General features: G+C 37.5%; 1 protein-coding gene across 1 annotated transcript; it reads right to left on the reverse strand.

The window, feature by feature from the left end:
• Nucleotides 1–6,656: 6,656 nt before the first annotated feature.
• On the reverse strand, nucleotides 6,657–10,696 carry LOC132619971 (uncharacterized). Its single transcript, XM_060334725.1, has 6 exons — nucleotides 10,496–10,696; nucleotides 9,126–10,178; nucleotides 8,814–8,939; nucleotides 7,770–8,723; nucleotides 7,524–7,652; nucleotides 6,657–7,472 (listed from the first exon to the last, which is right to left on the reverse strand). Exons 1-6 carry the CDS (start codon nucleotides 10,694–10,696, stop codon nucleotides 6,657–6,659), a joined length of 3,279 nt encoding a protein of 1,092 aa, XP_060190708.1.
• Nucleotides 10,697–13,710: the final 3,014 nt, after the last annotated feature.

Consider the following 13,710-nt stretch of genomic DNA (forward strand, 5'->3'; position numbering starts at 1 on the left):
TCATAACGCATACATCATCGTATCATATATATACCATCATCATTAACCCGCGTCCGGGTAACCATCATATGCCGCCCACTAGTGGTGATCATGTCCAGCCTTCTAGGCGCGGTGGAATCATAAGCAGCCCGCCTTAGCGGTGACATGTCCGGCCATTTAGGCACGGTAGAATCACAAGCAGCCCGCCTTCGTGGTGACATGTCCGGCCATTTAGGCACGGTGGAATTGTATCATCGTGTGCACACCATAGACTTATCATGAGCTTATCGTAACCTTATCCTAGCTTAGCATTATTATACATCTATCATTAAAATATACATTAGAACTGGAAGGCATCTATGGCTATGTTGGGGTGACATAAGGTCGTGAACCCCCGATTACATTAGGGTGTGATCATAATCATCGTATCTCACCTTGAAGGGGCTAACATTTTAAGGCGAGTGTACACAAGGAAAAGCATCAAAGGAACCATACTTAGGATCATTAGCTTCATGAACATCGTATATTACTCTAGGATTCTCTATACTTAAACTCATCATCATGCTCGTATCGTATCTCTTTTCATTAGCATGTGCGTACGTAGCTCTTTATAGTCATGGGCTCATAGTTTCCGTTATTTAGGAAGATCATGGAAAAATTGGAAGATTCATGCCATAGGAATCATGCCATAGAAGGAAAGGATTAACCTTACATACCTCTTTCATTTAACAATTCTATTGCTTGATCGTTCTTCTTCAACGCTCACGTCTCTACCTTCAAGAAAGTTCGTATTAACATTAGCTAATTGATTATAAGAACGTGCTTACTAAAGCTAGGGAAAATTGGGCAGCGTTTCCTTTGTTTATACAACTTTCCTCATTTTTCATATCATCTCCCAAACATCCATAACAACATTCACAATATTATAAACAACAATCATCATTCATCTATATTATCCACATTTCACAATTTCACTTCAATTCCTCCATAATCGTGGTCATATTTCACTATTGTGTTTTCTCACATATAATACTTACCCCATGTTTAAAATGTCACTTATAGCATACTTATAATCACAACATATCAATATTTATGATTCCCTCCAAACTACTACTCAAAAATGACACTATTCCCACATTCATGACCCATTTCCTATATCCTCCTTCAATCCAAGTGTTTCAACTTTTCAACACCTTAAACAACATGAAAAGATCATAAAACTTACCTTATATAGTGTAGAAATAAGCCTTGAATGGAAATATTTCTCTTGCACCAAAACCCTAGTTCACTTCCATTGGAATTCCTTGGCTTGGATGAACTTTAATGTGTTTCTTACACTTAATTTTGTTGGTTTGATGAAGCTGATCACCAATCTCTCTTGGGTTCTTGTATATGAAGAGTGTGGAAGGTTCTAGAGAATTCTTGAAGTGTGGAGAGAAGGTATGAAATGCATTAAATGAGATGAGGTCCTTATATCAACTTTTAAAATTTGTCCAGACTAAATTATACGGACACCTATACGGTCCGTATAAATTTATACGGTCCGTATAAGTGATCGTAAAATCATCCCCAGCAACAAATCATTTTGTGACCATTATACGGCACATTATACGGTCCGTATAAGTGACCGTATAATCCCATCAATGACAGACCTTCATTGTGACGATTCTGCGGACCATTATACAGACCGTATAATATTATACGGACCGTATAATTGGTCGTATAAACTGTCTCTTCTCCGATTTTATTCTCGTCACTTCGATTGATCTCAAATCTTTATGGAACCTGCTTGATACTTGTTTAACACCTCGTTAACAATCTAAGGGACATTATAACTCTTCTTCAAACATCATTAAGTCGTCATTAATTCGATACTTGTAAATTCTGCCCGACACACAACATATGTCTTGCTTTCCTTAACAACTTTCGTCTCCTACCTCAAATGTCTTTGAAATCTCATTTAGAATCATCAAATGTTATTTCTTACTTATTAAAACATCGTATACGTCGTGCCCTTCGTTAGTCTATTCACTATACGTTCACGAGAAATTTTTCGGGGTGTAACACTTAAATCTCATATCCCTGGCAAGGTGTGAGTGTTCTGCTGGTAAGACGCAAGTACCAGATCATGTTGTCGGTTATACTATAGCATTCCCCACGTTACAAGCAGTTTTATATACATGTATTTCCATTGATTTACTGTTTTCAGACATTACTCACGTTTCATGCTCATGTTCAAGTTACATTCAGTTTCAGTTCATGTCCTATACCTATGTTGTGCCATGTTCTTCGTTTCAGTAGGTTTTACATACTAGTACTATTCACCATGTACTAATGTCCCTTTTGCCCGGGGCCTGCACTTCACGGTGCAGATACCGATTTTCAGGAGCATACACCTGCGCAGTAGGATCACCTCAGTTATCAGCTTATTGGTGAGCCCCACTCCTCTCGGGGTTCAACATAGAGTTTGCATTAGTATTCAGTTATGGTAGTCCAGGGCCATGTCCTGGTAGTTAGTATTTAGACATGTTTTGGAGATTTCATAGACAGATGTTAGTTCATAGAGTCAGTTATGTTTTCAAGCGTGCAGACTATTATGTTTTCATGATTTTTCATGTTATGAGATTACTTCATGACTTTATTCCGCAAATTACATTTTCATGATTTATTTAAATTGCATCATATAGATTATATTGTTTTGATGCCCATGTTTACAAGCAAGCCATGAGGTTCCTCGGACACATGCAAGCAAGGCCCGAGTGTCGTGTTATGCCCAGGCCATGGTTCGGGGTGTGACAAAGTTTGGTATCAGAGCCCTAGGTTAAAGTGTCTTAGGGAGTCTATGAAACCGTGTCCAGTGGGGTCACTTTTATATGTGTGTGGCGCCCACACATATAAACAGTTGACCAACAAGACATTTAAGATTGTCTCACTTCTTTCAACTCTAGATCGTGCAATAGAGCTATGTTCTCAGAAATCACTCGGACTCGTGTGTTGTTTCCCATTCTACCGAATACGCCACGTCTCAATGGATGAGAAAGATATAAATCTAATCATTATCGATGTGTTTCTTTCAGATGGAGTCATCAGGAATTATTCTAATTCGTGCCATGTAGCTTAGAGCAGTAAGCAACATTCTTTTTCCATCGAATTCTGAACGTATCAAATGTGTAAGCGGCAAGAAGGAAATTCGAGACCCAAGACTTGTCAAATAGTGCATGGTGTGTTTATCAGGTGTTAGTACCATTTGAAAGACAAATTTCGATATGGTAGCACACGTAGGTTATATACCCTATAAGGTAAGTTTATTTGGACTCTTTGACCATGAAGCTATAGTATAAGGGTGATGGTTCATATTTAATACCCCACGAGGTAGCATGATACGAAGTTAACCGCAGCAGGCATAAATTGTCCATGGTAGTTTTGAGCAGGGGAATAGCCTAAGAGCCAACCACTTGTACTACTAGAAAGTCTCGACTTTTTCAAGGATATATATATTTTTGCCATATGATCTATGCACATTACTAGGAAGGAACTGATGCGATAAGAAAACCATGAGCAGATGATATTGAATTTTTTTTTAGTATTAGTTTCAAATTATTTCAACTTATTCAGATTAGACCTAGAGAGTATGACGTTAGTAAGTTACTACAAAAAGCAGATATTACTATGAGATAAAAGATATGACAATTCCCTCTTAGGTTATGTGATTAAGTATTTATCCCTGATGTGTATAGTATGATATAATTTTGAAAGTGTATAGGGAGTTTGGGGTTAGTTGTTCCAATTCCTTGTTTGAGACAGATGAAGTTTCCTAAGTGTGATTCATGTCTATAGTTCAGAAAGATAGTATACAACCCCAGAATAGAGTCAGATAAGGAGGAAAAGTTAGAAATAACCTTATGCTTCACTTTAGTACTCAGAGAAGAATTAGAGAATATGATGCTAGCAAGTGGTTAACAAAAGCATAGCAAGTAAGGTTGACTAGATACAGTGAATTAGAAATTTTCAGCAGAGTTAGTAGAAGTACGATTTGAGTACTTAGTCAAGTTAGCACTACTAAGTGGGTAACTGTCTGAATACACCGAAGGCGTGTTAGAACCTAAAGGGTTTAAGTTAAATTTGAGGTATAGAAATTGGTGAAAGAAGAAAACCATCTAAGTAGTAAGAAAGCAAGCTACAGAAGAAGAGCCTTTAAGGGTTATCAAAAAAGAGTTTTCCTCAAGACTGACAAAGCTAGTATGCCAGTTATGTACATTAGAAACCCGTTCATTTAAGTAATCCAGTTTTCCCAGTAAATAAGACTTGCTTGAAGTAAGCCGAAGAAATGAGTCGTCAGTATGTAGAGGAAATTAGCAGAACCACTAGATGACCCTTATCGCTAACTCAAGGGATCCACAGGCTTTAAACGTCAGCTTTTGAACTAAGGGGGAGATCGTGAGATAAGGTGCCAATATAAACTATGTGTTTTGTAAGTTGATAGGTGTTAAGGAGATTATGCCAGAGGGTCACAGTTTCATGTAGCTAAGATAAGATGCGTAGAATGTGATTTTTGTCATGCTGTTGAGATCAAGTACAAGGTAATTATGTTATGAGATAAAGTTCTAGATCGAATAGCGGGTTTTAAGGGTATAATGGTTCCAATTCCAGAGTAATTCATGTACTATATGGTACTAATGCCCAGACGTACCCTACTCATGCCTTTCGTACCCATGTTAGAGCTTTACACTCTACGTTTAAGATATAGGAATTAAGACTTCATACTATAGTAAGCTATGCAAGGGTATGTCCTTTCATGTTTCGCGCATCAGGCGTGCTCATGTCTAAAGTTAAAAACTGCATTCAGGTCTCACGTATCCATCATGCTTTTATACTCATGTCCATGTTCTAGCATTTAAGTTCTTTTCAAATCTGATGATGATCTTGACCCCTATGATTATTTTATCCATGTTACCACATACTTGTGCCCCAATCCATTTCTCTATGCATCCCACTTATAGCGGTATTGTAATAATCATTTTGTTAGATAACAATGAAGGTGAACCAAGATGGATGTCCTACCCATGATTCTATGTAATTCGTGCTTATGTTCCTTTAGCTAATGTTTTACGATTATGATGACATGATTCTTTTTTTCCTTTCGCTAAGTATCTAGGCCTCGTTGTGTTCAAGGTGACTTTCTACCCATGTCTTAGATGCTCGAGGAACGAATTATTCATGCCTATAATTCATTCTTTCATGAGCCTTATTTATAACAAGGGCGTTTACTCACGATGATAAGAGTAAGCTATGTTGAACCACGTCCTATTCTTTCGTTATATCTAAATACTAAAGGTAACGTTTTATCCATGCCTTACGTCTCTGAGTACCCAAGAGTTAGCCTACAATTGTACTCCATGCAAGTCACACTTATGCCTTAGTCTTACTTCAATGCTCATGAACTCAAGTCTATACGCCATGGTATGTAGATACTTATGTGAACGCCATGTTTTTCATGTACCCATGTCCCATGTCAAGCTATTCACGTATTCACATTTCATGCCATATGAATCACGTTCCCATGTACGTATGTCCCACGTTACGTCCTCCATGTACAATGCACCATGTCATGTCTATTCTCTAAAGCAAAGTATCTCATGTGAATAGTACCAATAATTCCTTTTCTCTCGGTCATCTATAATACGCTCACGAGAATGAGCAAGGTGAGCTAAGGTATTCATAATCATGACTAACAGCTAACAAGATAATCAGAAGTAAGGTGCATTCCTTTTTTTTTTAAAAACAAACCACCAGAAAGGTGGAAATTTTATTGAAAAGAAAATTATGTACATATCAATCCAAAAGTGATTGATCAAAGAGAAGAAACAATAAAAAGAAAAGGGGTGATCAATCCAAAAGAGATTGATCAAAGAAAGAAAAACAGCAAAAATACATGAAAAAACAGCAAGTGGAAAAGAAAATACAGAAGGAGAATGTAACAGATTAGTGACAACTATAAATATAAGGGCCTTGACTTGATAACACCTATCACACCTTCAAAGTCTCACAGGTGGAATGTTTCAAATCATGTGAATCATTCTTCAGGCAGTCTTGAATATAATAGTGTTCATCTGTGGGCATCTTCTGCTGTATATGATCTAGGCCACTCTCAAACTTGTACCATTACCAAACCAGCATTAAGCATATCATGGAATGTTGTAACATCCATATTAAGGAATGAGCATGATGAACACACTAATATCACCTTAACACAGATGCTGCATCAGTCTATGCTTCAGTCTGCATATTGGAAATGGCTCTTTTATATGCCTGATCTTCTGTCTGGAGCTTTATCTAGTGTTGTTCTTATTCTCAAATTGGAATTCCAACCTTCACTATGTTCAATATCCTCCTAGCTTTACTTGGTAAGTCATGGAAACTATTAAAGTGAATCATGCACCTACTAATTTTTGCAGTATTTGAATCTGATGCATCTCTTTCAATTTAATACCTGCCCCTAGCTTAATCCTTTACATGAAACCATCCTCTAAGTACATCCTGCTATCCATATCATGAGCATCACACCATTTATATTAAGGAATGAGCATGCATAGCACACTGATACCACCCTAATACAAATGTTGTAAATGCTCACAATCAGTTGGCAAATTGTGATCACAGTAGTGGCAATTCTGCTATCAGTTTGGTGTTTTATCTTGGATGGTTCTTATTCTCAAATTTGGGATTTCTCTCTTGTCTATATTCAGAATCCTCTTGGCTTGACTTGGTAATTCTTGAAAACTATGAAACTGAAGTGTACCTGCAAAATCAAAAACCAAGTTAGTTAAAAAATCTGCCAGCCCATTGCCTTCTCTATGTATATGCTCCACAGCTACTGTTTGATCCTCCATCATTTTCTTGATATCATCCACCAGCATTGAGATGCTCCAAGGGACCTTCCATTCTTCCTTTAAAATCATCTTCATAGACATGGAATCAGTCTCTATGATCAATGGGAAAAGCTGCTTTTCCACACAATACCTCATTCCCATCCTAATAGCCTTAGCCTCAGCCACAATATTTGTTCCATCTGTCAAAGTTTTTGCAGCTGCATACACCAAGTCTCCCACATCATTTCTTATACAAAAAGTTGCATAACTTGGACCTGGATTTCCTTTAGCAGCTCCATCAGTATTACACTTGAAAACACCAAATACAGGTCTCCTCCATTTAATAAGTCTGCATATAACAGTAGGCTTATATTCTTCAAAGAACTGAACAATATGCTGCCATGTAGTTGGAATTTTCAGCCCAGGAAACTGAATTTTACACAACATATGAATATTCATGTTTATATCATATAGCACTCTATTCAGATTCATTGTACCACCATGAAGCCTATTGTTTCTCCACTTACATATTTGCCATACAACAAAAGCAGGCACTGCTTTAAATATGGATTTCATTTTGAAGTGGCATTTTGCTTCCCACCAACTTCTTATAGCATGTTTTACCTGAATACAATTCATATTCAAACCAGCCCCCATATTGAAGTATCTCTATACCTTTGTAGCCAAATCTCCACACATAAATAGATGATTCATTGTCTCCATCTGAGCATTATGACAGCAACAACACTTTGAAACTAAAGGAATGCCAATACTTGCCACCACCTCATCAATTGGGACTTTAAACTTCCACAACCTCCACAGGAAGAATGAAATTTTAAAAGGCACACCTTTGATCCACATATTCTGAAATGGCACAGTTACATTAGCTTTTTTCCTCAGTAGCTGCCATGCACTACTTACTGTAAATTTGCCTGAACTTTTCATCATCCACCAAGGTCTATCCCATTCATTTGATGCATATTTAATGTCAATTTCCTGTATTATATGCTGCACAATATCTTCAGGAAAAAACTGCATGAGTTTGCTGATATTCCATCTTCCATCTGTCATAACTTCAGAAACATCTTCAGTCTGCTCATTGATTTGCCAGGACTGTGGAACCACATAACTAAGAGCACCTAGTTTAGTCCAATTATCAAACCAAATGTTTGAACTTCCAATCTTAGGCTCCCACCAGATTTCCTGTTCTATATTATCCCTAGCTTCCAGCATCATCTTCCAGACTTGGGATCCTCCCTTCCATTGTACCACCTGAGGAATTTGTTTTTTACAGTATTTATTCCATAGAAAATTAGCCCAGAGAGAACTAGTGGTTCTAAACTTCCACCATAGTTTAGCACATAAAGCTTTAGATGTGTCATAGATAGACCTGAAGCCCAAACCTCCTTCATTCTTGGGAATGCACATGTTAATCCAAGCTGCCCAGTGTCTACATCTACCTTCTTCCTTATTATTCCAAAAGAATTTAGCAAAGATTCTGTGTAATTCCTTTATAACACATTTAGAAGGCCTTATAGCAGATAACACATGAATGGGAATACTTTGAAGCACACTTGTAATCAACACTGCTTTTCCTCCATAAGACAGCAGCTTGCCTTTCCATGTTTGTAACCTGTCTTTGACATTCTTCAATAATGTAGTGTAATCCACCTTCCTTTTCCTGGCATGAGTGATTGGTGCTCCAAGATATGTAAAAGGAAATTGACCTCTCACAAATCCTGTTGCTGTTGCAACCTGCTGGCTTAACTCATGTGATACTTTGCTGAACATATAAAATGAACTTTTCCCCTTATTTATCAGCTGTCCAGACACTTTCTCATATTCCTTAAGAGTATCCATGATCATTTGTAAAGACTGATTATGTGCTAAAGAAAATATGATTGTATCATCTGCATATGCTAGATGATTCAAATCAGCACTCCACTTTGGCATCCCATATCCAACAAATCCAGGCTGATCAAACAAAGAGTTTAGTGCCCTTGAAAGGACTTCTGCAGCAATGATGAACAAGGCAGGAGAAAGTGGATCCCCTTGTTTGACACCCCTTGTAGAATGAACAAAACCATGAGCCTGGCCATTTAGGAGGACAGAATACCAATTATTTGCCAACAGCCTCAAGTCAATGAAAAATGGAGAAAATCCTATCTTTCTCATCACTTTACATAAGTACAACCATGAGACCCTATCATATGCTTTTGCCATATCCAATTTAATCACAACATTTGCTGGTTTTCCTCTCTTCCCTATATCAGTTACAATTTCTTGTGTCAATAACACATTCTCAATTATATTCCTTCCTTTAACAAAACCAGATTGATTTGGAGAGATTACCCTGGAAAGTAGCTTATCAAGTCTATCATGAACTACTATTGAAATGACCTTATTGATAAAGTTGATAAGGCTTATAGGTCTCATATCAGCAAATGCCTCAACCACAGTCTTCTTTGGCAGCAAAACCAGATTTGTGTGAGTGACTGACTTGGGGAGAGTATGTCCTTCAAAAAAAGCTTTAACAATCTTGTATACATCAAACTTTATCACCTCCCAACACTTCTGATAGAATATACCAGAAAATCCATCAGGACCACAAGCACTATCCCCATGTAACTCAAATACAGCCATCTGTACTTCCTCCATAGTAGGCTGTTCAGCAAGTATTAAATTATCCTCCTCCCTTATCAGTTCTGGAATATGATTAAATATTGGAGAATCTTCTCTCACCTCTTCATGAGTAAATTGCTTTTGGAAAAAGTTGACAGCTTGAGCAGCAACACTATCAACATCCTCAAGCCAGTTACCAGCATCATCTTTAATCCTCCTAATGTGAATTCTTTTTCTTCTACCTTTTACCAGGCTATGGAAATATCTAGTGTTCTTATCACCTTCAGAAAAACAATCTATCCTGGCCTTTTGTCTCCAGAATTCCTCCTCATAATGAAGATACAGCTTGAGTTCTGCTTGTGCCCTCTGCATGACCATTCTATTTTCTTCAGATGGATCTGCCTCAAACAACTGCTCCTTAATATTCACTATTTCTTCTCTAATAACAAGTTGTTTAAAAATGTCACCAAAAGTAGCCTTACTCCATGTACTTAAAGTTGTTTTCAGTTTCTTCATCTTGAGTTTAAATGACAGAAATACATCATCTGATAAAGTTGTTTCCCATTGTTGCTTAACCAAATCAAGAAAAGTATCATGTTCCACCCAGAATTTGAGAAACCTGAATGGTTTTACAAATTTTTGCACTTGATCTCCACATGATACCAGTAGTGGTGCATGATCAGAACCAGTCCTTGACAAATGCTCCACCTGTAAATGTCCAAACCAATTCTGAAACATATCATTGTGTAAAATCTTCTAAAAATGCAGTCATTAGCAGCCCTTCCATTCCACCAGGTGAAAGGACTCCCTTTGAAAGGCATCTCATACAACTCACATGAATTCAAACAAAAGGCAAAATCCTCATATTCATGTGGCAAAACTGGTAAACCTACTATTTTTTCTTCTTCATTCATTATAACATTAAAATCACCACCCACCATCCAAGGAGATGCCATATTGCTAGTCAAGAGATATAAACTGTCCCACTACTGCAGTCTCTCAACTTCTGAGCATTTAGCATACACCATTGTAACCACCATATCTTTATTGAAATTTTGAAAATTCAACTTGACAGTAATAGATTGCTCAGTATCTAATAAAACCTCAACATCAACATTGTGTTGCACAAAGAACCAGATTTTTCCATTACAGTTGGAATTAGCATAAGGCATTCCAAGTTTCCTTCTATATTGCTGAATTTGTCTCTGATGCTGAAAAGGTTCCATCAAAGCTATCAAAAAGAACTTATGATGCTTATTTAACATTTGAACTCTATGAAATGCTTATTGTGAGTTCACTGATCTAATGTTCCAGAATAAAGTCTTAACAATCATTTAACAGATTTCTTAATGTTACTCCTTGTTGAATACCTCACAATTTGTGGAACCTCAGTGTTTTGCTTTCTTCCTTTTCTGAACCCTTTGCTTTGTGATTTTGGAGATACACCTGCCTCTACACACATCTACTGTTGTTTCAGATCAATAGCAGTACCATCAGCATCTTCCTTTTGATTATTGATCAAATTCAACTTATCAGGTACCTCCTGTAGCTTGTGAGAGACTACCTCATGTAAAGCTTTGTTTGGTGATATCCTTACATCAACATTCAGAGGCTGCATATCTCTAATGTCAGGACTTATAGCCAAAGCTAAATTCTGGTGTTCTGCATCTGTAACTTTGTCAGGATAATAGCTAACCAACTGCAAGTTGCAGTTAGAGATATGTACCTCTTCATCATGAATATCCTTCAACATTATTGCCTGAGTAGACCTCTCATGATCCATGGAACCAGTCATATCTTGCATCCTCTCAACACAACCATCATTCAAAAACATCTCACCTGCTTGATTACATTCAAACATCTGCTGTATCAAAGAAATATCAGAGGCCTTATTTCCATCCTGAATCCTGTTATCATTCCTTTGCTGATGGACTTCCTCTACATCCTTACTAGTATTATATTCAGTTCCCAATTGCTGATCATCTTCATCAACCCTTCCATATTTCATTACAGATTTTTGGACATCTGCAGGTAGTTCAATATTCTCTTGTTGTTGACAATCCTGAGACTTCTCTGAACCATCAGCCTTTGTAATCTGCAGAAAGAGTTCATTGTCATCCATCAATGAACTATGAATGCCTTTTTGTTCAGGATCATCATTAGGCTGCTGTATTCTGGCAATATCACTTATAGTGTGATTATGATTATCACCACTATGGTCCTTTATAGCTTCATTGACATAACCTTCTCCCTTTTCCAGAACCTTCACACCATCATGTACCTTATTCTGCATCTTTTTGCCATCTAATTCAGCTGCCACCCCTTCTTGTATAACCACATCTTCCTCAGTGACATTCTCCTCCTGATTATCACTGAACCTATTCACATCAACATCCTGTACTCCATTGTTAAGTATCTCAAATTTGTTTGATACCTTAACATCTTTGGTTCCATCATCTCTCCTAGTTGGATTCACATTGTTCTTATACAACCCCTTGTTTCCAGGGTAGGTTACCACAGTACCACTTGATAACACCTTTGGTAAAAATTGTTGCACTGGTTTTTTCCACCCTCTATATCTTATATATCTCCCTTGTTGGAACTGCCCTTGTTTACTAGTTCCAGGCTCATCTACACCAACTACAGCCTTTCCTTTGTTCTGTGACACTACTCCATTATCTGCCAACACATTTTCAACCAGTTGTGGATACAACACCCAACATTCATCATTGGAGTGACTTTGCAACAAGCACTTTGTGCAAAACTTTGGTAAATAGTCATATTGAATATTAACTTTGATCGACCTGAAAACCTTTGTTACATCATCTTCAATCTCCATCCACACATACTTAGGCAAATCTGCAAGCAAATCCACCTACACTTTCACTCTTGCACAGTTTGGCCTGGTCTTATTAATAGTAGCAGCATCTAATTGGATTGGCTTTCCCACTGCAGAAGCCAACGAAAATAAAGATTCTTTGACAAAAAAGGTAGGAAGAAGGTTTGGAAACGAAATCCAAGCCATAGCCATTGAAGTTTCCTTGTCCACACTAAATTTAGAGTCATATATTAATGGCCTCATTTGATATGAATGACCATCTTTTGACTTCAACCAAAAGAGACTTTTTGATGATAGGTTAATAAAGTCTTCCCTTAGATCACATCTTATCAATACATGCCTCTCTCTCAGAAAACCTACACGAACATTACCCTTTATGCCACATTGATGAGGTATAATAGATCTCAATTCGTCTAGTTCAGGCCATCCATACGAAAACTTACCAACAATAGCATAATGTAGGTTTTCAACCTTTCCATTCGTGATACTTCTGAAGATGACCATCTTACAACATGTTTTCCATCTATAATATCAACCATCTTCATAGGAATGGATTCACACGTATGCATGGAAGTTTTACTAGATTCATGCAATAGGGTTTGACGATAATTATGAGGTGTGGACGTAGGGATTATTGTTTGTGGTTGGTGAACATTGCTGGAAGAAGCGAGAGGAGGAGGAGGGAGAGAGAAGGGAATTCTTGAGTAAACAATGGCTGACCAACCACCATGTGCGGCGGCTGGCCAGTGGCCGGCGTGGCCATAACACTATTAGGGTTCCAAAGTTAGGGTTTGCATGGGAGGAGAGAGAAGAGAGCTTTTTTAATTTGAACTTTACAAGTAAGTAAGGTGCATTCCTATATTCAAATAGATAACTTTTCATATAACCTGTGGTACTTATCTCAAGAGTATTCTACTCAGATTCGACGTATTCATGTCATGCCTATGCTAGATATTTATGAATACCTATGTTAGGATCATATTCTTGTTATACGACTCAAGTCTGTCGCATTCGCATCGAGTTGCACTTACATTCAAAGCCTAAGTCATATTCAAAGCTTAAGCCATGTTCCTATCTTATATTACCATAGTAACAAATGAACGTCTATGATCAAGTCTCTAAGTATCCAAATCCTACCCGCGCTTAGTATTCAACCCTCATATTATAACAATCATGTTTTCGACATTCAGATCCCATGTTACGATATCCATGTTTAGACGTATTCGTATCTCATGACAGTTTAGCACTCATGTATTCATGTCATCCAGTCTTCATGTATTTATGTCCCACGTCATGCGTCTCACACCCAGGTAATCATGTCATGTTCGTGCCTATTTCCAGTACTCATGTCATTCGTGCCTACGAATTTTATTCCAAACCCCATGTATAGTAATCATGTAA

Source organism: Lycium barbarum, chromosome 11, assembly GCF_019175385.1.
Source record: "Lycium barbarum isolate Lr01 chromosome 11, ASM1917538v2, whole genome shotgun sequence".
Lineage (NCBI taxonomy): Eukaryota > Viridiplantae > Streptophyta > Magnoliopsida > Solanales > Solanaceae > Lycium > Lycium barbarum.